Here is a 26,134-nt window from a genome sequence, read left to right as displayed (position 1 = left end):
GATTTTGATTACTATTTCAAAACACACATACTAACCACTTGAGCCCAATATACATTTAGGCCATTTGAAAACAGCCGATCTCCTTTTACTGTGTTTGACTGTATTATGTTTTTGTATGCTGTCCTCTCATGTCTTGTAATGTCAATTTAGTTTAGTGTTCAATGTCCGGGGGACTACGGATGGAAATGAGTATCTCTGCTAATGTTCATTAATATATTCTGCCCCATCCAAATTAACAAGTAAAGTAAAGTAAAAGTAAACATCTACACGCTCACAATGTGTATCACATCGCAATAGATGTTAAAACATTTGAAAACTTGAAATGGGACATTCATTCTGCAAGTACAGTTTTGATGCCAAAACCTTTGTACTTTTACTCGAGTACATTTGTGCACCACTGGAGAGAGGGCATGGGAGGTGACGGGCGGACGGGGCCGGGCCTAGAGGGGCGTGTCTGGGTATAAACCAGAGGGACAGTGGGGGTCCTGTTGTTATTGTTGTCCAGTCAGTGGTCAAGCCCCTCTGTCCTGTGGCTCCCGACTCGCCGGACGTATCTCCCGGCGCTCTCTCTTTTCTTTCTCTCTCTCTCTCTCTCTCTCTTTCTCTTTTTTTCCCTCTCTCCTCCTCCCTAGCTGGCCTTTTTTTTCTCCAAAAAGGACACTTCTTCAGCGTCCTGTGAGGTCCTGCAGCAGCAGCAGCCTCTTCCTCCTCACCGCCATCATCATCATCATCCTCCTTCCTCGGCAGAAGAGGCTCCCGCGTAGAAGCCTGCAGGCACCATGCTGTCGTTTTTGGCGCTTGTGTCAGTCGTCCTTCTGGGAATAGGTAAAAAAAAAAAAAAATCTAATAATACAAACTGGTGATACAGATGATGTACCCAGATGTTTCTTTTATCATCTAAAATGAATGGTTCTCAAACTTTCCATAACTCTGAGAGTATTCAAATAATGGACCCGTAAAGCAGTGGGTTTTCAACCAGTGGTCCTTGAGGGTGTTTCAGCTAAATGATGGAGAGTTGGTAACGAAATGGACCCTTTTAGATACTGTTAACTAAGTTAAATGGACCCTTTTAGATAAGTTAACTAAGTTCTCAGTTAAATTATTGTTAAACATCTGCATTGCTTAATTTACATAAAGTGTATACAATTAGAATGAAAAATAATTATTTTGATCAACGTTGGCCTGTTGTCTCTCCTGATGGTACAGTATCGACATCAATACATCATCAAATGCTGAATAAAAAATGGGCCTTTATATGAAAAGGGTTGAAAAACCACTGCATAAAGGGTCTATTTTCTTCCATTTGAATCCTCTCGGACGTATACAGACTTCAAGGGGTCCATTTGGAACCCCATCAAGGAACCCGAGGGTCCCTGGACCCCACCTTGAGAACCACTGATCTAACGTTTAGCGGCGGTTGGGCTTGGGGTGGTGGTGTAAAAATCAGCTTAAAGATTAAAAAAACATAATATCCAAAGATGCTTTGGTTTTCCTTTATCTTGGCATGGACTCAAAGTAGCCCTCGTGGTGCCTTTTGGATGTCTCCACCTCGGTGTTGCCGTTTCATCGTCTTCTCATGTTGAGTGAGAGGTTGAAAGAGGGGCTGATGTGACGGTGAGACTTTGGTGTGTGTGTGTGTGTGTGTGTGTGTGTGTGTGTGTGTGTGTGCAAAACATCGACAAGCCTGATGCATTGACGATTGCTCTGTAATGAGGTCGACGCCTCGGCCCTTCCTTCAACTCGCTGATGAAAGCTTTAGAGATGACAAATGATTGCTTTAACACACACACACACTCTCACACACACACACACACACACACACACACACACACACACACACAGGCAAGTCAGGAGGAGAGGGTTCTGCTCAAGTTTGGGTATTTAGGCATTTTAGCAGACTCTCTTAATCCAGAGCGATTTATAGTAAGCAAGGACAACACAAGGTAATACATCACGGCCAAGCTACACCAGGCAATTTTGCACGCGTGCGTTTACTGCGCGCGTACAGTGCGTTTGGATAGAGGACCAATATATGTCAATAATACCAGCTACACCAGACGCACGGATAACGCGAGCCATCCTACGCGTGCTCTAAAAATATGATCGGTTCTAAAATGTTTACGTGCGTATGCCCCCATGCGCGCGTATCTATATATCCTCCCGCAAGGTCCATGCACAAATCTGCCGCGCGCCACAGATCTGGTGTAGCCGGGGCATTTCGCACGCATACTTTGTGCGCGCAGTGCGCTTACGTCAAACGCACACATGCCCGGTGTAGCTTGGCCGTGACATGCATAGAAATAGTCAACTGAGATCATAATAAACCAAGTGCCTATCATCTGACTAACAATAGAAAGATCAATAATAATATGTACATTGAAACTATGAACACGATAGGATGCCAGGCCAATAATGATCCGACATCTGTCTACTGTATACTGTACATAACATGGTAAATTACATTTTATTATATTGTAAGATATATTTTGCGTTTTTTTTTTGCCTTTATTGATGGATTAACAGTAGTTTGACAGGAAAGGGGGAGAGAGATGGGGGGGGGGGGAGTGGGGGGGGAGACACGCAGCAGAGGTCGTCGGGATCGGGACTCGAACCCGCGACATGCTGTCAGGCTGGATTACCAGCCTATAGGTGCCTGGACTGCTTGGCAGGCCCTAAATTACATTTTTAGCTTTGGCATAAACCTGCAAGGTCGTCGAGGCTAGGGCAAGTGCTAGGGCAAGTGCTACGGCAAGTGCTGCTTTATTGGCTTTTTATAGGCTACCAATTGAACTTCGTACGAGAGTACACTGATGTGACCGACGTGTCCCTTTGTGCGCCTGTTAGACGCTATTGTCAAAACGAGCATGCACACATATGTCACCGGCGTCAACGTTATTGTCGTCTGCTCAACGTTTAGGTTTCTCTCTCTTTAAATCTCTCTCTCTCTCTCTCCCCCACCCCCCCCCCCCCCTCCTGTCATGCGATATTCACAGCTTTGTGAATAAGTTTAATTAAAAATGTCAAGGGCAATTTCTTTGACATGTTTTCCTCTCCTGTGGGGCTGTCCTGAACTAATGGCGCAGCGTTTGAAGGATATGTTTGCTGTAAGCGTGAACTCTCCTCTCCGGATGTGAAGGAGGTGGAATGAGCCCTGAGCACGCTGGGGAAGAATGTTGTTGATGTTGACATCGCTGGGGGACCGCGTCGTGGCCTTCCGTATAGCACATTAACACATTTTCCACTGAAATGTGTTTTTTTGTTGTTGTTGGTGTAACAGTAAATATTAGAAGGGGCCCTGCTATAGCCTCCGCGGGGATTTGGACGTTGTTTAAGATGCTGACTGTATTTCCCAGGCAAGTAAAAAATATAGATTTCTCTCCCCCCCCCAACCCGAATGGAAAAATTAACATTGACCGTTAAATATTACCCGAGCATACAGCGGTGGGCTGTGCTTGATTAAGCCGACGTACTGTGTAATCCATATTAATAGAGAAACTGATGATCGTCTTTGACGTCTTACACAGCGAACACTAATACACCGGGAAAATGATTTACCCAGCACATCTGCATTTGTTGCTGATGTGGCAAGTCTGTTAGTGTGTGTGTGTGTGTGTGTGTGTGTGTGTGTGTGTGTGTGTGTGTGTGTGTGTGTGTGTGTGTGTGTGTGTGTGTGTGCGTGTTCGTGTGTGTGTGTGTGTGTGTGTGTGTGTGTGTGTGTGCGTACAAGTGTTGTTTTCTTTGTGAGACCCACATCCCCGCAATGATAGAGACACAAAATGGCCCAATGCGTTGTAGCAATCTTCAAGCCTGTGAGCTTGTAGATCTGCTATTTTCATTAGTTTGGGTCCCGGAGAGACATACAATTTCTCTTTTGGGTCACTGGTCTAATTGTACTGTATGGTTTGTAGATCCAGCTATTGTAATGGATGCATGAGGGTTCATGTTTAAGGGGAAGGGGTTAAGGTTATACGTGTTTTTGTCGGGGAGGGGGTTGTGAACAGGGGGTTCTCTTAGAATGATAAATTAAACACAACGTGTTAAAGTGAGACTAAATTAAATCCTCCGTTCCTCATTCGACGCGCGTGTGACAAATGCAATTAGATTGCAGTGAGCGATTTGAAAAAAATATATGATAATGTAATTAGTCATATGGATTAAGTCATATATGCTTTTATGACGTATAATAAATCATTTGTGTTGATGGCAGTAATATGGATGGCTCATTTTAATTGCTCTAATTACTGTGAAGAGCAGAGTGTACGTGTGTAGCTGAACCGGGAGGGACTTGATCAAACCTACACAATGGGCTAATTAGCTGCCTTTTCACTTGTTAACGGACAACAGGTGTTTTGATCCCCAATGGATGTGGTTCATTAGAACATATTAATCACAATTCCACACATTTCACTGTATCGTGTGTTGGCAACTTGGCAAATGTAACTGGCCAAAAGCCGCCAAATTAACCACATAATAAGAGCTACGCTGTAATGCTTTGTCGTGCAGCGAATAGCGAAAATGGACAAGCTCAAAACGGGCCCCATGTGAGCTTGTAGATCTGTTATTTTCACTGTGTTAGGAATTATTTCGATTTTTTTTAAACATTTCTTGAAAATAAATTCGGACCACATGCTCCCTGCGAGTTGCAAAGACCCAACTTCACATCTGACTATTGTCACGTCTCGCATGTATCCCTTCTCTCTGACCGTTGTTTTCTGTATGTCCCCATACACATACGTACGTACGTATAATATGTTCTCTGACATGGTGTTGTAGTTCTACTGTATGTACTAAGCATGTTCCTTGCATGGTGTTGTAGTTCTATGTACTAAGCATGGTATTGTAGTTGTATGTACTTGTAGTAAATTGTTCCTGCATGTTGTTGCAGTTCCAGAGCAGTCCCAGGGCATCGTCATCTACACAGGCTGGGAGCGTCATGCCCTGGTAGGCTCAGACGTCAGACTGTCGTGCTCCTTCTTCTCCTGGCGCTGGTTATCCGATGACGTTACCTTCTCCTGGACTTACAGACCGGACGGCTCCAGAGACAGCATCTCTGTAAGATATACATTTTAATTTGAATCCACAAATTACAATTAACACATCTCCTCCACACCGACAAACTGCCTTATAGCAGCCGAAACAGAGCAATATTTGTTAAGTTGTTTGGCTTTACTTTGCTCTTTGTCATGCCAGAGATTGTTAGGCCACTCGTGGTCAGTTTATGTACATGGCACAGGCTTCTGATCGTCGTTTTGGTATAATAAGCGTTTGGTATATCCATCTTTTATTCTAACTCGTAGCACCAAAAGTGAGACTGAACAAATTGTTTCGCATTATGTGGGGAACAAAAACAATGCGACGCACCACCGGAACCCAATTAAAAATCACACCCGTGTGAACTGAAACTAAAACTCACCATTCCGCCCCCTGTGACATCATGTGGGTCAATACATTTGCAGTTCTGAGGTCACAGTCACCTCGAAGGCACCGCTCACTTCACTGGGGTGTGAGTTTTTTTCTTTTTCCTAAACATCACACGGCTCACTTTTAGAATGAATACAAGGCTTCCCTTCGCTGTGGAAGCGAGGTTAGGTTGCCTATGAGTTTCAGAATTGATTTTAAGATTTTCCTGATGACTTCTAAAGCCCTGCAAGGACAGGCTTTCAGCTACATTATAGATATGTTGGTTCCCCTATGAGCCTGAGCGCAGCCTTTAGATCCACACACAGATAGCGGCTCGCTGCTGCATGGTCCCTAAAACTCACCTCATTACCTGTACTGGGGCGGGGTGGGGGGGACTGCACATTTTGATTTACTTTTAGTCATATTTTAGTCATCTGAAATGTTTTAGTGTTTTAGCGTCTACTTTTAGTCGACTAAATAGCATAAGATTTTAGTAGACTAAATGTACAGTTGATTTAGTTGACTAAAATGTATTTTTGGCGGGCCTTGATGGCGTCGTAATGCCTGATTTTTACACTTCGTTACATGCTGAAAATATGTTAGAGAGCACATTACCAGAGCGCGACCAACTTTGCATAAAATGACATGTCTTTTAGATCTACTGGATATTTTCTCCTATAGCCTCGCGTAGCGATACTAATATCACTGCGTGGATATTAGTCTCATCCCTCTCAGTGTTAGATTTATTTTGCATTGTCCCGCCCCATATTTGAATACTGGGCCCTGGTTGGTCATAGCCTGGTTCCAGACGAATCTAGTTGGCCGTCACCATTTCGGCCGTGAAGTCCTCCCACAATTGAGAGCGGCCAGACTTAACCTGCCTGGGACAATATTAGGCATTGCAATGGCAGATGAAGGCTGGCTATGCAAGGTTACTTTCCTCCACTAGTCTTTCCCTAACATTTTAGTCTTGTTTCCATTTGTCGACGGAATCGTCATTGTATTTAGTCTCAGTTATATGTCATCATTCTTATAGTCTCAGCTTAGTTTTTATTTACTGAGAAAAGGTAGTCAGTCAACGAACATCTTTCTCTGTAGTTTTAGTCGATAAAATCAACACTGCCGGTCAGGCACCTATAGGCTTTGGAACTCCCTGGCTGTATAAGCATGTAAGGCTACAGCAAAACCGTCGTCATCTTCCTTGTCATAGTGTGTAATGTATACCGCAACGCATTGCATGGTGACATGTCGTGAGCTTGTACAAGAGCTTGTACAACGGCTATTTTTGGTATCCTATACTCTTATATAAGTTCTACAGGACTTAACGTTGTTTAAGACAAGTCTTTTGTTGATCCCCAAGGGGGATTTGGTCCTGTACTGTGCTGTAAGTGGAGAAATAAATTAATAAAACGTCAGCGTCGCAGAGAGAAAGCGATGAGAAGCAGACAACAAGGGATACAAATGCAAATTCAGATTCAACGCTTCTGGGATGGGTTGCGATGCACCAAATGCATACATAATGCACGCACACACACACACACACACACACACACACACACACACACACACACACACACACGTAAGTACAGTTATATTATGTATTGTTGCAGCATAACATCGCCGATTCTAAGTGTGAAGGTATTATTGACCTGGCGGTAACACACACAACAACGCGTGCGTTCGTGCGTGTGTGCAGGTGTGTGTGTGTGTGTGTGTGTGTGTGTGTGTGTGTGTGTGTGTGTTTGTGCGCACATCACATACACGGATGACCTTTCAGTAATATGCACATTGCACAAGGACGTACAGTATAAACGTACACATGCGCGTGCACACGCACACATTACTTCTTCCTCTCCTTTTCAATCTTGCTTGCCTCACCTTTCCGTCTATTCTTTCATTTCTCTCTCTCTGGCCTTATCTGCCTCCTATCTCTTTGATCTCTCTATCTCTCCTTCCCAATTTCGCTTCCCTCCGTTTCTTCTCCCTTCATCTCCACCTCCCCTCGCTCCCCGCTTTGGTCCCCACCCCCCTCGCATTATCCCCCCCCCCCCTCCCTCCCTCCTCTGAACCCCCCCCCCCCCCCCCCTCACACACACACACATACACACGCTGCCCTCTGTTTGAAACTAGATTACTCTCCTCCTTTTCTTGCTTATCTTCTGTCGCTCCCTCTTCTTTTCTCCCAGACACACACACACACACACTTTTTTTTTGCAGTCTTTCTTTGAATATTTTTAGTCCGGCTTTTCACGCCACATTTGTCCTCTCTAAATGTCGCCGTTTGATTCCGGCCGAGTCGCTTCCAAAGGGATGCGTGTAATTCACGGATGACTTGTCACGCTTCTCACCAAAAAGGTCCGAGACACACAGTGTCAGCCCCAAGAGTTTGTTTACGAGTTTTATTTAGGCCTATTTCCTTTTGTCTGGAACGGGGTGTAGTGGCAGACTTTTATACCACAGCCAGATAGGGTCTTTGGAGGTGTAGACCCACCACCAGTATTAGTCATACTAAGTAATATATATTATGACTTTGCCCACTAACAAGTAGTGCAAGGGATTACAGTAATATAAGTAGGCCTATACCGTTTCCCTTCAGGTTGGTAATGTATGCAGCTTTCCTGATTGAGGACTCCTCCTGTGAGGTTAATTATTGTTCCAATAAAGTGGGTTCACTTCTAAAAGGAGCTGCTGGCTAAACAGCTTGTACTGTACATCACATGCTCAGAAATGGTAATGCAACTAATGACTTTTATACCAAGTAGCAGCCGCAGGTAAATTCATATTATAATTATTTCAAGAATCAATACATAAGATAGTTATTACACTTCCTCTCTGACTTGTCCAACTCCACATCCTGCCAAGTATATACATCCAGCAAAACTAGTGGCAGCAAAATAAACGGGGGGGGGGGGGGGGGGGGGTTACAGGGAGCCAGGGGGTCGTAACTCCTCCCACATCTGTGATGTAATCTCTTTACACCAATGCAAAATTTGCCATAATCATATTTAACGCATGCAAACTTAACCATATCATATTAATGTAACCCTTTAAAAAGAACTGGCAGATATCTTTAAAAAGTTAATTGCAGGCCTTTGATCATTAAGTAAATCACTAGAATAAAATCTTTAATGTTAATTTATTCATCTTTAATTGTGAGAGCGGACAAATGTGTTGCGTTTAGATCTGCAAGGTCCATTTGGTTACATCTGTTCGCTCTCAGAGTTAAAAATGTATATTTAACTATCTTAGTTATTAAATAATTATGATATTATGGCTATTTAACTCTGGTTGTTAAATAATGAAGAGTCTTCCTTACATATTTCCACTATGATATTCATTGAATTACAACTGGAACCTTATTCTAAGTCATGCTTTTAATTATTACAAAAATAATTGGAAAGTCTTTATTAATGTATTTTTCTACAGATAAGATATCTTTTGCACAAACAAACCAAACCAAAAGCTTTGCTACTTGCTTTTTTTACACAAACTCTTTTGAATATCATTACAGAACCTACATTAACCACTTCAACCTTATATACTTTGGCTATATGAAAATAGCCGATCTTCAAGCTCACAACATGGGACACGTTGTGAGCTTGTAGATCGGCTGTTTTATATAGGCTACACTACACGATGAACTTGTGAAACGGGACACCGCATTAACGAGTAGGCCTATACTTTTACCTTTGGTACTTTAAGTATATTTTTGATGCCAATACTTTTGTACTCTTACTCAAGTACATTTTGAACGACACTTTCACTTTGTGACTTGAGTATCTCTACATTGTGGTATTGATACTTTAACTTTAGTTTAAGGTATTTCTTCCACCACAGCTACAGTATAGCCTTATGTACAGTGTGGTAACATGTGCATTCCTGTGTCTCTCTCTCTCCCTCCATGACAGATCTTCCACTATACCGGAGGCGCTGCCTATGTGGACAACAAGGGCCCCTTCAGAGACAGGCTGGAGTTCGTGGGAAACCCCGGCAGGCGTGACGGCTCCATTCTGCTCAAGAACCTGGACTTTGCCGACAACGGAACGTTCGTGTGCGACGCCAAGAACCCCCCTGACATCGTGGGCCGGCCCTCCAGTGTCAGGCTGCTGGTCTTTGAGAAGGGTGAGGGCAGAAACCTCTTATCTCCATATTCTGACCTTTTTGTGTTTGTTTTTTCCCCCGTACATGAACGCCCTACTCGATCATATTACACAGTGTACACAAGCCCTATACTCGATCATACTACACAGTGTACAACAAGCTCCATTTGAGCTTGTAGATCTGCTACGTTTGGCGCTTTTTGAATTTGAATCCCGAAAAGTAACAGTTTTGGACATAAGAGGTTTCCACCCGAGGCAGACGATATTCAGATACCTTCCTTCCTTCCTTCCTTCTGGCTCTTTCTCAGGCCCACGGGCTGACAGACACAAATATTTATGATTTTGTTCGGTTCAGGGAAACTGTCGGTCAGTCCTAATTGCCGTTTGTCTCGGCACACCTCATATGAGTCACACACACACTCCATGTGTGGGAAGGCTCTGCGCCGTCCTAGTTCAGCTAGGGATGGAATTCAGGGAACAGACACACAGTCCAGGAAAGGGCTGCTCTGGCCGCGGCCCAAATGAGCCAATTGATTTCTATGGCAACCCCAGCCTAAGCTTGGTTTGGCAGTCATTGAAATGGACATTTTCACAGTAAATGGTAAATGGTGCATTTATCCAGAGAGCTTTACATAGACTGTGCGTTACATTCACCCATTCACAGACACATTCACACACAGATGGCCGAGGAAACCATGTGCAAGGCACCAACCTGGTCCTGCACATCAGGAGCAATTAGGGGTTCAGAGTCTTGCTCAATGACACTAAAGGTCCCTGCACGCTGGACGTGTTTTCAGATTTCTAGCGCCCGTTTGCCCGTCGGTTTTCCGAAAAACGCACCCAGTGTGCAACTGCAACCACAATCGCAATCGAACTGGGAACCTTGAGGTTCCCATCCAGCCGTTCTTTCAGCCACTCTACCCCTGAGCCACTGCCACCCATATATGGGCATACACTGATAACATCAGAGATCTCCATATGGACATAAAAGAGATCTCCATATACTTCATGGGCACAAAAGGGACACAGACAGACAGACGGTCTACAGACATACTCTGACAACGGGGTAGTAACAGCCTAGGGTGGGGCATGCATAGCCTATTTGTATAATAGTGAAGCTACGTACTTCCCTGGCCTACGTGCAGTGTGCATAAATATATAAAGATCGGCCCTGATTCGTCCAGCGGTACGCGAGATTACCTCCGACACAGACACTCACACTATGCCATAAAAATGTGTTGCAACATGTTTTGCAAACGGCTACATGTGTGAAATATGTCTAACACTTAAATTGCTTTTAGTTGAGTGAGTGAGTGAGTGTGAGTGTGAGTGTGGCTATTTCTTGGGCAAACTCAGCTTCTGTGCTTTCTTGCGGTACATCTAATGCCTCCGATGTCTCAATGCCGGCGTCATCTCATCAGCTGTGTGCGTGTGAACCCATATGGCGGAGGTATTTTCGTTGTCGGAAGCCAACTGTTTGCAATTGCAGACCTAATCGTTCAGGCCTCCGAAAAAAGGTATCTCAATGCGTGTTTGGTGCTGCGTGTATACTGTACGTACAGTGAACAGCCCTGGTTCTCATGACACACTCATCTCCGCCTCGTTAAGAACCAACGCCCTGCGCCGCTCATTCAGACGAATCAATTACAATTTCATGCGGCTGTGTTTGAGATTGTTATCGCCGCCATGTCCTCGTCACTCTGTTGCTGCCGCTCTCTCCCCAGCCCCTCCCCCACTGTGTTAACCCCTCGGACCCAGACACTCATCCTCATCCCATCTCTCCGTCCCCTGCCCTAACCTCAATTCACATCCCGCCTTTTTCATTTACATTCTCCGTAGCACCTGCTCTCCTCTCCTCTCCTCTCCTCTCCTCTCTCTCTCTCTCTCTCTCTCTCTCTCTCTCTCTCGCCCATGCAGTGCCCATCCAGGCTGCTGTATAATAACCCTCCTCTCTCTCTCTCGCCCATGCAGTGCCCATCCAGGCCGGTGTGATCACAGGCTCCATCATCGGCGTGGTGCTGGGTCTCCTGATCCTGATCGTGGTCATCTACTACCTGATGAGGTTCCTGGTGGCGCGCCGCGTCTTCAACCTCAGCGTCAGGTCAGTGCCGGGCCTGTGCCCCGTGGCGGCGCTGTGCCACGGGCTGGGGATGACGCCAGAGCCCATCCCCGGCACCGAGACCTGCGTGGCCAAGGCCAAGGCCAAGGCCCAGAGTTAGAGCCTCATAGCTCTGTGTGTGTGCGCCGCCGGTTGTCACGCTCTGTAAATAGCTCTGTAATATCTGTAGCTCACAACACGTCGCATCGTTGTGAGCTTTGTTTGTTTGTTTGTTTATTTGTTTATTTATTTATTTATTTATTTATTTATTTATTTATTTATTTATTTAAGAGTAGAAAGAGGCAGCTTGGTTGAGTTGTTTGAGGGGCGGTCATGTCTTTAACAGACCCCCCCCCCCCCCCCCCCCTCGACCAAACAATTTCAAAACAAGGTCTGAGAACATTAGATTGTAGGTCCTCTGCAACGCGGGCCACCCACCCACCCACCACTAGTAGATGCACTTTGCTGCCATTTGGTCTTCATGATAGCTGCCAGGCAATGCTGCCCAGTGTCCACTGGAGGGAGATTGGATGGATTGGACATCCTGACATTGTCTTTGTTTTGTCCCCTCCAGCAAACATGGCAAGAAAAAGAAGGAGGGATCACAGCAGAGACAGGCAAGTTCCCTCCTCCTATTCCTCCTATTCCTCCTCCTTTTTATCCTTCTGCCACCCCCCCCCCTCCCCCCCCACACACACACACACACACACAATCCCCCACATATACACACCATCATCACAGGTACACACAACAACAACACAGCACCGCACTGTCACACACACCACACACACACATGGATATTTCCAGGTTATGGAATGCAAGCCAGCCAATGCAACAGCTTGTGTTTGCTGTCGCGATCGGACGCTCCATAAGAGAGTGACGACGGCGTCTTGGAAGAGATTACGCCTGTGTTTGTGAATTCGAGCGGGGTGGGCGAAATGGGGACTGAAACCATATGGCGCATGTGCCTCTGTGCTTCTTCCCTTCTCCCCTGCAATACATGCCACATACGACATCTCGCCGCACGGCACTACGCGCACGCACGCTGGCGCCACGGATGACGGCAAAGTCGGCGGTGTGACGGTTTTCCCGTAATGGTGTTTCCTCCCCGTGCGCCGGGCCCACAGTCTCAGCCAAGGCAGCTGAATATGTATATCTGTGCAACACTCACATCCGGCTTCCTTACTCCACCAGCCCCTCGGTGCATCAATCCCCAAAGAACGACTCATTTAAAGAGAGGAAGTTCCCCTCTAATAGCTAGTGTGCATTCGCCGGGCTGTTAGAAATTCTACTGCAGTCTCACGTGTGTGTGTGTGCGCGTGTGCGTGTGTGTGTGTGTGCGCTACCACCACCTCCTCCTCGTTGCATTTATACTGCTCACCCCACCGCTTGGTTTCATCCTCGAGGGCCAAACAACAATGGTGGGAGTAAAATAGCTTGAGAGGCAGAAGAAAAGAAAAAGAATCAAACCAGCGACTGTGAAAATGGCTGGGCCGGGTCACAGCGTTAACCGCTCGGCTGCCGCAGTGAATGGGCCCTTGATTTGCTTACTGTGTGTGTGTGTTGTGTGTGTGTGTGTGTGTGTGTGTGTGTCTGATGACTGTGGTGTGTGGACGGAAGCTGCTGATTTTGCTCAATGGGAGTCAAATGAAAATCACCAGTGCCATTATGAGACTCGGCCATTATCAGCAGCCGCAAGAAGGTTTTTGGGAGTGTGTTTTTTTGGCGGAGGGGAGGGGGGTGTATATAGCCTCAGGGGAGGGGAGGGGGGCGTATATAGCCTCAGGGAGGGGAGGGGAGGCGTATATAGCCTCAGGCATGGGGAGGGGAGGGGGGGCGGAGAGGGAGGGGGCGTATATAGCCTCAGGCAGGGGAGGGGGGGCGTATATATAGCCTCAGGCATGGGGACTAATCAGCCCATTTGACGGCTGGTGCTGAGGCTCTGTGCACGCAGACTGCAGGAGTTTGTCGGCCACGGGCCTTTCCTGTCGGTTTGAATTGCCACTCGTGTCGCGACGCACGCCGGGACCAGTAATACAATAGCATGAGGCTCTCCTCCCGGAGGCCACTTCATGCCCACGTCTGATAAGAACGATAAGGACAAAAAAACAAATCTCAGACATTACACAAGTTCCAGATGCCGGTCTTTTTGCTGCCCCGAAAGCGAAGCGGATGAACGGGAGGATGGTCAGGAAGCGGAGGAGACGCCGCGGCGGCGCCGCGTCACTTTGCCTCGGGTGCATTCCATGCAGCTCGTTAACCATTTGGTCTTTTTTTGACAAAATTATTATTAATTATTATTATTATTATTATTATTACTTTTGCCACGGCCATGCAAAATGGAGTACACACAAGCGCATAATCGTTGCTGTCCGGAAGAAACCACCTAAACTCCAGATTTGAATGGACCAATGAAAGTATTTAAAAGCACTTCCTCTCGAAAACCTCCTAACTCCACTTGAGCTGGATGTTTTTTAATTTCATGAAAAATGTACATTTTGGAGTTCGGTAGTTTCTTCCAGACAGCAGAGATATATAGAGCCCCAAATGAACATTGCAGGTATCTAACTCTGAGAGTGTACAGTTACTCTGAGAGTGTACACTCCTAGAGTTACTCTGAGAGTGTACACTCCTAGAGTTACTCTGAGAGTGTACACTCCTAGAGTTACTCTGAGAGTGTACACTACCAGAGTAACTCTGAGGGTGTACACTACCAGAGTTATGGGGGTCCATTTGAGAACTGCAGTCCTAGTAGACTCCTAATATGCCATACATATGTATCATAGTAAACTGGAGACTGACATTCAGTAATTGGGTCTTATGATGATCAAGGACATTATGATAATGACCAATCTTTGCCACAGACACATTTGTCCGTGTACGGTCGGACATATTGATGACCTCTGCTCTGTCTGTCTCAACATGGGCCAGATGTACGTATACACGTAGCTATCATATAGCCGCATAGCCGATCTACAAGCTCACCATGTGCCAGTTTGCGACACGTTCGCAAAGCTTTTAGATCTGCCATTCTCGACCAAAGTCGGAGAATAAATGCAGGGCTCTCCGCTCCAAGCCCTTATCGTCTCCATCAGAGGAGTCTTCTCATCTTCCATCCGGGAGAACTCTCCACTCTCCAGCATCCCCACCTCCCCGTCTCTGCCCCTCTCTTCTGCTGTCACATGATTGTCAGGTTGCTCCGGAGCCGCAGTCGGGTTGCTCTGAACGCCCCGCGGCGGATGAAGCAACTGAACGCATATATGAATAAATAAACAAACTCGCAAAGCAACCCCCCCCCCCCCCCCCACAAAAAGAGAGAGAGGACACTGAAACGTTTGACAGCATTGGCATTTACAGTTAGACTCGCCCTGCTAGTCACAGCGAGGGGCAGACACTCCATAAGCCACCCTTTTATGAGTCCCCCTCAGTCTGTATTCTAGCCAGTGGTGGAAAGAGTACTCACGTTTTTTACTTAAGTAAAAGTATCAATACAAATGCAATACCTCAAATGTGTACTCAAGTGCAGTACTTAATGTAAGTGCACTTGTAGTTCCTTACCTCCGTGCTCTAGAGCCACACCACAGACAAGCCCTGTGGGAGGAGCCACACCACAGACAGCCCTGTGGGAGGAGCCACACCACAGACAGCCCTGTGGGAGGAGCCACACCACAGACAGCCCTGTGGGAGGAGCCACACCACAGACAGCCCTGTGGGAGGAGCCACACCACAGACAGCCCTGTGGGAGGAGCCACACCACAGACAGCCCTGTGGGAGGAGCCACACCACAGACAGCCCTGTGGGAGGAGCCACACCACAGACAGCCCTGTGGGAGGAGCCACACCACAGACAGCCCTGTGGGAGGGGCCCACACCACAGACAGCCCTGTGGGAGGAGCCACACCACAGACAGCCCTGTGGGAGGAGCCACACCACAGACAGCCCTGTGGGAGGAGCCACACCACAGACAGCCCTGTGGGAGGAGCCACACCACAGACAGCCCTGTGGGAGGAGCCACACCACAGACAGCCCTGTGGGAGGGGCCACACCACAGACAGCCCTGTGTGAGGAGCCACACCACAGACAGCCCTGTGGGAGGTGCTCAGCGCGCTCATAAGCGCTTGTTTGATCAACTCGCTCTTATTGGGCATCAACGGCGAGGCTGCTGACATGACACTATTCTGTATCAACCGCACCATCTCACTGTGCTGGGCTGCAAATGACAGGAGAGAGAGAGAGAGAGAGAGAGAGAGAGAGAGAGAGATTTACATCGTGAATAAAAGAGGGTGGGCGGCAAGAGAGAAAGTGAGAGAGAGATAGAGAGAGAGTTACTCCCCATTAGGCGGAGTTGTGGAAGGGGAGTTTGCCCTGCAGTCTCACAAAGGCAGGATCATAGACACACACACCCGCGCACACACACACACACACACACACACACACCACACACACAGTTGGAATGATAATTGAGTGCACTCTGTATCGATCTGAGCTCTCTCTCACACACACACACACCCCACCCATTCTTCTCTCCATTCCCCTGCGTGGCTCTCCTCCCTTCACTGCCCATCCTCCCTCCCTCTCTCTCACTCCCTCTCCCTCCCTCCCTCTCCCTCTCTCTCTCCCTCCCTCCCTCCCTCTCTCTCTCCCTCCCATCCTTCTCTCTCCCTCTCTCTCTCTCCCTCCCTCCCTCTCTCTCTCTCTCCCTCTCTCTCTCTCATTCACATTCCTTTTATCTCCCTCTCTTCAGTTCCCCCTCCCCTCCCTCAACCCCACCACCTCCTCTGTCTCCTCCCATCTCTCAGTCCCTTTGACTTTCCAGCTGACCATGAGAAGCGTCTATTCGCCTTTTCTCTCCCACGTCCTTTTCTTTTGCCCCCCATATCTCTCTCTCTCCCTCTCTCCCCTCTCTCTCTCTCTCTCTCTCTCTCTCTCTCTCTCTCTCTCTCTATCTCTCTCTCTCCCTCTCTCTCTCTCTCTCTCTCTCTCTCTCTCTATCTCTCTGTCTCTGTCTCTCTCTCTCTCTCTCTCTCTGCAGGTTATTTTGCGTTCCTGATCAGGTTTGATTCCGGACAGCAAATCATTAGCTCTCACACTTCTACCTCTGAATCTCCATCTTCTCTCTCCTCCCCCTCTCACGCTCTCTCCCTCTCCCCCCCCCCCCCCTTCTTCACCTGCCAATTCAGTATATCTGCCCACCTGCCTGACTCCATCTGGAGAGAAAGAGACACAGAGAGAGAGAGAGGGCGGGGGGGAGGGGTGGATAGATAGATAGACGGACAGAGGCAGAGAGAGAGAGAGAGAGAGGAAGTAGCACTATTAGTATGCGGCGAGGCACTCTCGCCCACTTAGCTGAACCCCACCTCACTCCAACATCCCTGTCCGTCACTGTCACGTGGAAACCTCATATATACGTCCAAAGAAACACTTACTTTTGAGGGAATGGGAGAAACAGAACCTGTGTTTTCTGATGCATCCATTGTAGATATTATTTTATTTTTTCATCGTTTCAATGTACCCCACCACAACATATACTTTCAACATCTTTCAAAAGCAGCAAAAGAGCACCTATACAAGCTCACAATGTGCCGTATGGCAAGTTGGCGACACGTTGCGAGCTTGTAGATCAGCAATTATTTGTATAGTAGGGCACCCATTTATCTAAACACAATTATGAAAATTATGGAAATACACGGTTTCTGCCTGTCACTGACATGCAGCCTCTCTCTCTCTCTCTCTCTCCTTCCTCCGTCCTCTCCTTCTGGGGGGTGGGGGTGGGGCAGGGGTTCTCCTCCTCGTGTGTGTGTGTGTGTGTGTGTGTGTGTGTGTGTGTGTGTGTGTGTGTGTGTGTGTGTGTGTGTGTGTGTGTGTGTGTGTGTGTGTGACTTACACTTGGTTTGAGTGCCGCTGCAATGTGCTGTGTGACACATTGTGAGCTTGGGGAGCTGCTAAGGTCTGTGTGGTGGTAAAAGTACTGCAATGTTTTTACTTAAGTGAAAGTATCAATACTGTTACTAGTAGTAAAAGTCCTGAATCCAAAAAGTACAAAAGTATTGGCATGTAGAATTTGGCCATTTTCAGATGGCCGAAATGTATGAAGTGGTTAATGTATGTTTTGTAATAATAATCAAAATCCACAAAGTAACTTGTAACTAAAGTGTTCAAATAATTGTAGTGGAGTAAAAGTACAACATTTAATCTCTTGAGGAGATGTAATGGAGTAGAAGTAAAAGTATTGAACATTATTGGAGTAAATAAGTAAAAGTACCTCAATATTGCCCTCAAGTGCAATGAGTAAAATGTAATTATAGTTACTTTCCACCACTGCTCTCAAAGCGAGTATAAGCCATGAGGTCTCTCACTGTGGGCAGAGTTGAGGAAACGCCAGGTGTATTAATAGCTATGCACAATCTGCAGCAGGTGATGTATATAGGATGCAGTGGGATTGGATCAGGGGGGAGGGGTACAGGCCAGGGGGATCGAGGGGGGGTTGTACGTTTTCCAACGCCCCCCCGCAGCGGACTGTACCTTAGGCTGCGACCCCCATGGTGAGCTCTGCCGGTTGATCGCAGACTCCCTGCCGTCGCTCCGCGGCGGCGAGAAGCCGAGAACCAAGCGCACGGCGGAAGAAAGACACATTTCTCTTCCCCACAGCCTGCCGACTTCACATAGGGCAATTAGAGGCTGGTTTTATCGGCTACATAACCGGCCTCAGGTGTGCCTTTTCATGCCTTTCTCCAACCGCTCTGAATGTCTGGATAGAAACATCCCCACGTGTGCCTCTGAACCCACCCACCCATCCAACCACAGCCCCACCCCCCCCCCCCAATCCCCCAGAACCCCCCCCCCCACAAACACATGCACACACACACACTTCCTCGTTCCACCCATCTGCTTCGCTCTTATATCTCCATCTCGATCTGGTCTCTTCTATCTGTGTTGTTGGGGAATTGTCGCACTAAATTGAAGCCACGGTCTCCCTACTTTAGGTCCCTTTTATCTGCCATATACCGGCCTCTCTCTCATGTAGACTCGTCACACTGACTCCCCCAGCGCTGCCTGCCTGCCTGCCCTTTATCTTTTCATACGTAGAATCGCAGAGATATCCTGAAAGGGAGCTGTTCTTACATTGTCCAAGACAGCGGCTCCTCCACAGTAATGTTCACGCTCACAGAATAATAGGAGTCTAATGTACTAGTTTACTGTAGTTTCTCAATGCCGGGGGGTCCGGTCGACCCACCTATAGGGGTCCACACGCCTGACCGTTATGGTGTCTGTATAGCTCTGAGAGTGTACAGATCCAACCCTGTGGATGGACTGGTCTTGCGGTTCCATTCTGTATATGTGTGCACTCTCAGAGTTGAATAAACACCGTAGGATTTTATGGTGTATAAATTGGGGTCCCAGAGATTTGTGTGTGTGTGTGTGTGTGTGTGTGCACTGTATTTTTACCGTAGCGTATGTATTACATGCTCATGATGATGATGTTGTCTCTCAGTTGTGTCACAGGTGATTGGATGCTGCCTGCCACACCGTGTCCAATCCTAACGCACGGTTACCTGTTTTGTCCCTCCCTCCCTCTTACAGCTCTGGACTCCACCCCCCCTCAGTCTGTCCCTGAAAAACCCTTAAACGTGTGTCTCCTCTGTCCCTGTTCTGTCTGTCTGTCTCTCTGTCTCCTCCTCACAACGTGTCTCTCTGTCCCTGTTCTGTCTGTCTCTCTGTCTCCTCCTCACAACGTGTCTCTCTGTCCCTGTCTGTCTGTCTCTCTGTCTCCTCCTCCTATAACCCGTCTCTGTCTCTCTCTCTCTCTCTCTCTCTCATCATCCCGTCACACACACCTGGGGTCATCACCGCCATGCTGGCTTGTGGTGGACATTTTTGTCAAAATTCCATTTTTGACACAAAATGACTGGACAATAATATCACCGGAAACTCATAAAGAGCCTGTAACTCTTACAGGTCCATTTGGTTCCATTTGTACACTCTCAGAGTTCAGGGGATCCTTGCAAATAAAGCATTTGAGAACCACTAGTACTAGTTGGACTCCTAATATGCCGTCATCGTAAATAAGTGTCATCATACATAATATTCAGATGAAAACCTGGAGACTTGACGTTCAGTAATTTGGTCTTGTGATCAAAATAAGAACATCATAATGGTGTGTAAAATAGAAATCTAAGATGTGCCACGGACACGGCCAAGTCTTTGGACATATTGATGACCCATGCAGGCTCCACCCCCTCCTCGCTAACCCCGCCCGTCTCTCACTCTCCCGCCTCACGCCTCCTTTCCTCCTGAAGTGACTCCTCTCCTCCCCTTGTTCTCCACCGCCCCACCCTCTCCCCTCTCTCCTCTCTCTCTCTCTCTCCTCCCCACACAGGGCGCCACGCCCTCCACCGTCGCCGCCGAAGCCAAGGCCAAGGCCGCGGCGACCACCTCCTCTTCCTCCTCCTCGTCGGAGAAGAAGAAGCAGCAGGAGTCGCGCAAGGATAAGAAATAGGATACGGGGGCGGGCTGGAGGGGGCTGGGGGCGCTCGCCAGCCGCCTCCTCCAGCCCTTGTCGGTGGCTCTGCCGCGGCGGGGTGAGCCGAAGGGGGACAAGCCGCAGACCACCCCGACCGCAGCCCAAAAGACCCAGAGAGCGGCAGGGGGGGAGGGGGGGGAGGAGGGCGGCCGCGTGCTGATGACCATCGAGCTGGAGCTCACCCGCAAGAACGGCGAGGAGGCGGGGCAGGCGCGGGCCGCGCGGCGGGAGGACAAGGGGCCGGCGTCACTGCAGTCACTCGGCGGTCTCCTCTCGCGGCTCACCGACCGGTTGGCCCTCAGAAAGTAAACGGGGGCAGGACGGAGAGGAGCGAGGGAGGAGGAGGGAGATCAGGGGGAGGGTGTGGTCGAGGATAAGCGGGAGATATGGCGGGGTCAAGGAGGTGGAAGTGATGTCAACGGAGAGAGAAAGCTATCCTCTCGGGTAGATGAGTCAAATCATATCTCCTCCCGGCCGTCACATGGCGCCATGCAGGGTTCACACAGACACGACGCAGTGAAGACTCCCCCACGACCCACCCACCCAACGACCTCTCGTCAGGTCAACGGACACCCTTTGAAGTGTAAAAAAGTCCTCCCGCCGCCGCCATGGGTTTTGATAACGACATCTTTCTAAGCGCGGTTCAGTTCAGGGCGTTTTCTCCTCACCTCACATTGGGTTCACTTTCCTCGGCGTCGTCCTCAGCATCCAGAGAGACTGAGAACCTCTCCCCCCAAAACGTCCGCTACGCCTCACCACTCCCCCGGCGGCGAGGGGACAAGCCAATTTTCTCTCTCGGAAGATGACACGTCAAACTGTTAACTTTTCTCTCCCTCAACACTGATCACACCGTGCCTTCCTCTCCTCTCCTCGATCTCACCCTCCTCCCCATCCATGTTCCCACCTCTTCCACTGTGAATTCTGCCTCTAGCCCCCCCCCCCCCCCCCCCCCTCCTTCTGCCTGTAGCCTCTTCTCGTTAATTCAAATTATAGAAGTGATTTATATGCTAACCGCTCTATCCCTTGTTTTCTCTTCCTGCTCTCTCTTCCCCCTCCTCTTCCTCCTCTATACACTTCCCTCTACCTCCTCTCTCTTCTCTCTATCTTTCTTTCTTTCTCCTTATAGATAAAGGTCTGACTTCTTCATGACTGCCTCCACTCCTCTAGCCTGCTCCCTTCCTTTCCGCCCAGCCTGATGCGGCCCCCATTATTTCCCATTATCTCTACTCTTTCAAGACAGTGCTGGCACTAAGAATAGTCCTGCTATATCAATAGCTACACTGCATAATGATTTGATAGCGGCCATGCGGGAGACCCTACTGTATATGTATCGATTGGTGTGCAATGTACAAACAAAATATGGATATATTAATGACACGTATGGTCAGTCGAGGGCAGCTCCGTTTGAGTGTGTGGCGGTGGGGTGACTCGAAACGAGTCCCCCCCCAACCCCCACCTCCGCTCACGCGACAAATCCTCCGCCCCTTAATGTTTATGACTCAATCACATCCATTCTGAGAGGTGCTCAGAGTGCATTCTGGGAGGGAGGGAGGGAGGGAGGGAGGGAGAGCAGAGTGGTGATAGAGTCGGAGAGAAATATGATTCCGGCTCTCAGCCGGCGTTAGATGGAGGGTGAAGCCCCTGCACCCCGGGGTGATTCAATCCTCTCACATTTAAGCTAATGGAGGTTGTCGCCCGACGCCCTGCCTGCCTGCGTAACTCCCTGCCCTGGCTGAAGGGGTCTATTTCTGGACCCCCGTTCTAAGAGTGTACAGGCTTTCCTGTAACAGCTGCACCTTTTTTAAAGGGAAAACTAAATGAAAAAGAGACAGAGAGAGAGAGAGAGAAGGAAATAGAGGAGAGAGAGCCTAGGGACTGGGGGGGTGGAGGTCTCCCACTATGTGCCATTTGACCATGAGCTGGTGAGAGACTGTGTGTGACTGACAGCGGGGAATGACGTCACACTCGGTGGATGGGTCACAGCGGTCACTGTCTCAGCACACCGACAAAAGGCTTTACCAGGAGGCGGCGGCACGGCCCGCCAAGTTATTTTAGGTCCAGTTAATCCGCTCGCACGTATCTAGCTCTCCCCTACACCCCACACACCCCCGACAGCCTATCTCCAATGGCTCCTCTCCAATTATTTTAGCACAGTTAGTTATTAATATAAGATCTCTTTCGGCCTCAGCCATTTTTCTATAGGCCTATTTCTTTTCCCTTTTCCCCATGCGGTTCTTTGCTTCTTTATTTATTTCCTGTCTGTTTCTCTCTATATTTCGCGGCCATCTGTCCTCCTATCTCACTCTGTCTCCTGCTCTACTCATTCAATTTTCTCTTTCTTTAAGTTCTCCCCGTTTCCTTTATCGCTCTCTTTCTCTCTTCCCTGTCGTACGGTATAGCTCTGTATACTCCCTCAATGTATGCACCGCCGTATGACAGAAATAGCAGATCTACAAGGTGACGGCGCGTTGCGGACGCGACCCGGTGTGAACTTGTGGATTGGCTATTTTTTTGCCCCTGGGACACACCGCCATACCACAGTGTATAAACGAGGCTTTATTCCCCCTCCATACCGTACTATACACAATCCACTTCACTCTTAAGCCTCTCCTTATCAGACTTGCAGGCCCACGGCTCAAAGCTCTGCTGTCCTTTCCACTCCATTCCTCCACGTCCCTCCTCTCAAACCCGGTGATGGACATCTTTCTCTCTCGCGCTGTCTCTCTCTTTCTCTCTTTCTCTCTCCCTCTTCCACCTCCCCTCCCTCCCTCCCTCTACCATCTACAAGCGTCCTCTCTCGTCCTCCAAACTTTCGCCTCCACCGGAGGAAAAAAAAAAAACGCCTTCTGCCAACTTCCCTGGCTGTCTGCCCTCCCATCATCAGCACCACCACGATGCTCTCCTCTGCCCCCCACTGGCGAGGGCAGGAAAATGAACCTGGGGCAGCAGAACCCGTCTTCTTTACCCTTTTATTCTTTCCTCCGTTGAAGACGCCAAACAAGAATGGTTTAATCCAGCTATAGCTGTCTTGATGGTCGTACATTTACGACGTGTGTTCTGTGCATGTTTGTTCTGTGTGTCCAGTAAGACTGAGATATGATTATATTTATAAAAGGAATTAAACTGTACATGTCATACTTTTAAGTAAAAACCCAAATAATGTTTTCCTAGAGATGTTCCTTTTTACATACATGTGTGCAAGACAACAACGTGGCAAACACGTTGAGTAAAAACGCAGGGGAGAAATACATGTGTATACTATGGAATATCCATTATCCATGTTATATGATTTTATTTCTTCTGACCTTGTGTTATGGAGGGCTCTGTGTGGCTGTTTCATTGTACATTTAAAATGAGAAATCGCTTCTTGGTTTTTTTATTGTTGTTATTATTTCGGCAGGCGGTGACATGGCAGTGATAGAGAGAGAAGATGATGGCGGGATAAGGGGACGAGACTCGTAATGTGGCCTGCACGGGGAGGGTGAAACGGGGGGGGGAACGCGCGGGTGCTGTGCTGCAGGAAACTGGCGATGGCAGACGAGACTTATCTAGTGACTAGTGTGTTTAAAGCCTGGACAAAGCTCCATATGTATCACCGCAGATATGGCTCTTCTGTTCTCCCCTCCCCAGAGCTTTCCTTTTGTAAGACGCTACTGTCACAACCCCGAGGCCATAGACGGATTGCGATCGACGTGCTCGATACGGCGCGTGGTTCTGCATTAACAGTTTATTGTTTCCCCTTTAAAGTCAGGCATGGAGGTGTTATAGAACTCTGGGGGGAATAAACACTATTCCACTATAGCCATGCACTGTTTAACTATCCAAGTCAAATGGATTGGTTATAATGTTCTCTTCTTTTCACTCTCTCTCTCTCTCGCTCTCTCTCTCTCTATATATTCAAAGGCCACACATACTGACATAAAACAAACTGCCTTTAAATATCTTTAAAACACTGTTTTTGTTTGTATGCTTTCGTGTACTGTATTAGTCATAGTTGCACAGTAACATTACTTTCTTATAAATGACTGGAGATTCTTACTCTTTTTTTTATATATGTTTTATTTGAATGCTTATGTTAATTAAAGCACACTAATGAGACCTGACGGTTCTGTATAATTTGTTGTAAAGAGAACGTAAATAAAAATAAATTAAAGCCCTATACGTGCAAATGTTGTCAACACAATACAATGGTGATTGAATATCTATATTCGCTTTCCGTTGGCTTGAGTAAATGGTCGAGATTGTGCAAACATGAATAAATGTGTCGGCTTAATGTCTGTCGACAAGATTAACATTATAGTCTACTTCCAATGAAGGGAGAGCTCCCAAATTGAGATGATAATATGTATCATTTGAACATCAGGAGTGTGAATTGATTAATTCCATCAAAGTGAATCTTCCAAAGCTAATGAATATATCATCCACACACACATAGCTAAAATAGCCGACCAACCCAAGGGATATTATTTATTTATTTATTTTGCTATAATGACATGCCAAACGAACGCTCAGGTTGAAAGTGATAAAGGTATTTGTAGGTAAAATAGCAACATTATAGACTGTCAGTGATACTCAACCTCAGGCCCGCGGGCCACATCAGGCCCGCGGGACCATTATGACTGGCCCACCAATGAAAATCTAAAAAAAAGAAGAAAAATAATCTGGAAAATGAAATAAAAATAAATAAATCTGAATGAAGTTATCTTTAATTACATTATTATAAGTAATACTATTAGAGTTGTACTATTACTCGAACGAAAATAAAAGCTTGGGGGGGGGGGGGGGGGGGAGATGCAATGCAAATGAAAGACATATACTGTGTATCTCTATTCCCTGACATAATTTTATAGCTAAACGGACAGAATTCTATTTTATTTGAATGATGAAACCCAGCTGCCATTAATAGTTGGAAATGGAAATGGAAATTGCGGAAATTGCGGAGATGGAAATTGCGGAATTTGTAATTGTGGAAATGGTAGAAATGGAAATTGCGGAAATGCGGAAATGGAAATTGCGGAAATGGTAATTGCGGAAATTGCGGAAATTGGAAATTGCGGAAATGGAAATTGAGGAAATTGCGGAAATTGCGGAAATGGAAATTGCGGAAATGGTAATTGCGGAAATTGCTCTTCACTTATAGCTATCTATTTTCAGGTAGATTTTTTTATTTTACTCAGTCAGCCATATCACTACTCATTTTTTTTCATGAAAAAGGTCATAGCTGGGTAATCTATTTTCAGGCAAATTGTGTTTATTGTATTTTATTTTACTCAGCCATAACAATTTATTTTCTGTTAACCAACTTGCTGGCTGGCAGGCAGGCAGACAGCTACTCATAGACAGGCAGGCAGACAGACAGACAGCTACTCATGGAGAATTGGACAGGCAGGCAGTCAGACAGCTACTCATAGACAGGCAGACAGACAGCTACTCATGGAGAATTGGACAGGCAGGCAGACAGCTACTCATGGACAATTGGACAGGCAGGAAGGCAGACAGCTACTCATAGACAGACAGACAGCTACTCATGGACAATTGGACAGGCAGGAAGGCAGACAGCTACTCATAGACAGACAGACAGCTACTCATAGACAATTGGGCAGGCAGGCAGACAGCTACTCATAGACAGACAGACAGCTACTCATGGACAATTGGACAGGCAGGAAGGCAGACAGCTACTCATAGACAGGCAGACAGACAGCTACTCATGGACAATTAGGCAGGCAGGCAGACAGCTACTCATAGACAGGCATGCAGACAGACAGCTACTCATGGACAATTAGGCAGGCAGGCAGACAGCTACTCAGACAGGCAGACAGACAGCTACTCATGGACAATTGGACAGACAGGCAGGCAGGCAGACAGACAGCTACTCATAGACAGGCAGGCAGACAGCTACTCATAGACAGGCAGACAGTAAGACAGCTACTCATTGACAGACAGACAAATAACTACTCATGGACAGACAGACAGACAGACAGACAGACAGGCAGGCAGGCAGGCAGGCAGGCAAAGA

At 47.4% G+C, this 26,134-nt stretch overlaps 1 protein-coding gene across 3 annotated transcripts; it reads left to right on the top strand.

The window, feature by feature from the left end:
• Window positions 1-502: 502 nt before the first annotated feature.
• On the top strand, window positions 503-24,275 carry mpz (myelin protein zero). Of its 3 annotated transcripts, none has more exons than XM_080777624.1 (6): window positions 503-825; window positions 4,886-5,052; window positions 9,309-9,522; window positions 11,472-11,601; window positions 12,173-12,215; window positions 21,245-24,275. In XM_080777624.1, exons 1-6 carry the CDS (start codon window positions 780-782, stop codon window positions 21,254-21,256), a joined length of 612 nt encoding a protein of 203 aa, XP_080633750.1. In that variant the 5' UTR covers window positions 503-779; the 3' UTR covers window positions 21,257-24,275. The 3 variants fall into 3 exon arrangements, with proteins under 3 accessions (XP_080633750.1, XP_080633748.1, XP_080633749.1); XM_080777622.1 differs by having other exon boundaries at window positions 19,975-24,275; XM_080777623.1 differs by having other exon boundaries at window positions 19,179-24,275.
• Window positions 24,276-26,134: the final 1,859 nt, after the last annotated feature.

This window comes from Protomyctophum bolini (assembly GCF_963924005.1).
Source record: "Protomyctophum bolini genome assembly, chromosome: 12".
In the NCBI taxonomy this organism is placed as follows: domain Eukaryota; kingdom Metazoa; phylum Chordata; class Actinopteri; order Myctophiformes; family Myctophidae; genus Protomyctophum; species Protomyctophum bolini.
Note: the sequence above shows the minus strand (reverse complement) of the source record. Positions and strands in the feature narration are given on the sequence as shown.

Bases quoted from the DNA above. Each gene is read 5' to 3' on its own strand.
- mpz (XM_080777622.1), top strand. From the start codon at position 780: ATGCTGTCGTTTTTGGCGCTTGTGTCAGTCGTCCTTCTGGGAATAG. The intron at 5,053-9,308 runs GTAAGATATACA...CCTCCATGACAG, and splicing joins GCTCCAGAGACAGCATCTCT to ATCTTCCACTATACCGGAGG. The intron at 9,523-11,471 runs GTGAGGGCAGAA...TCGCCCATGCAG, and splicing joins GCTGCTGGTCTTTGAGAAGG to TGCCCATCCAGGCCGGTGTG.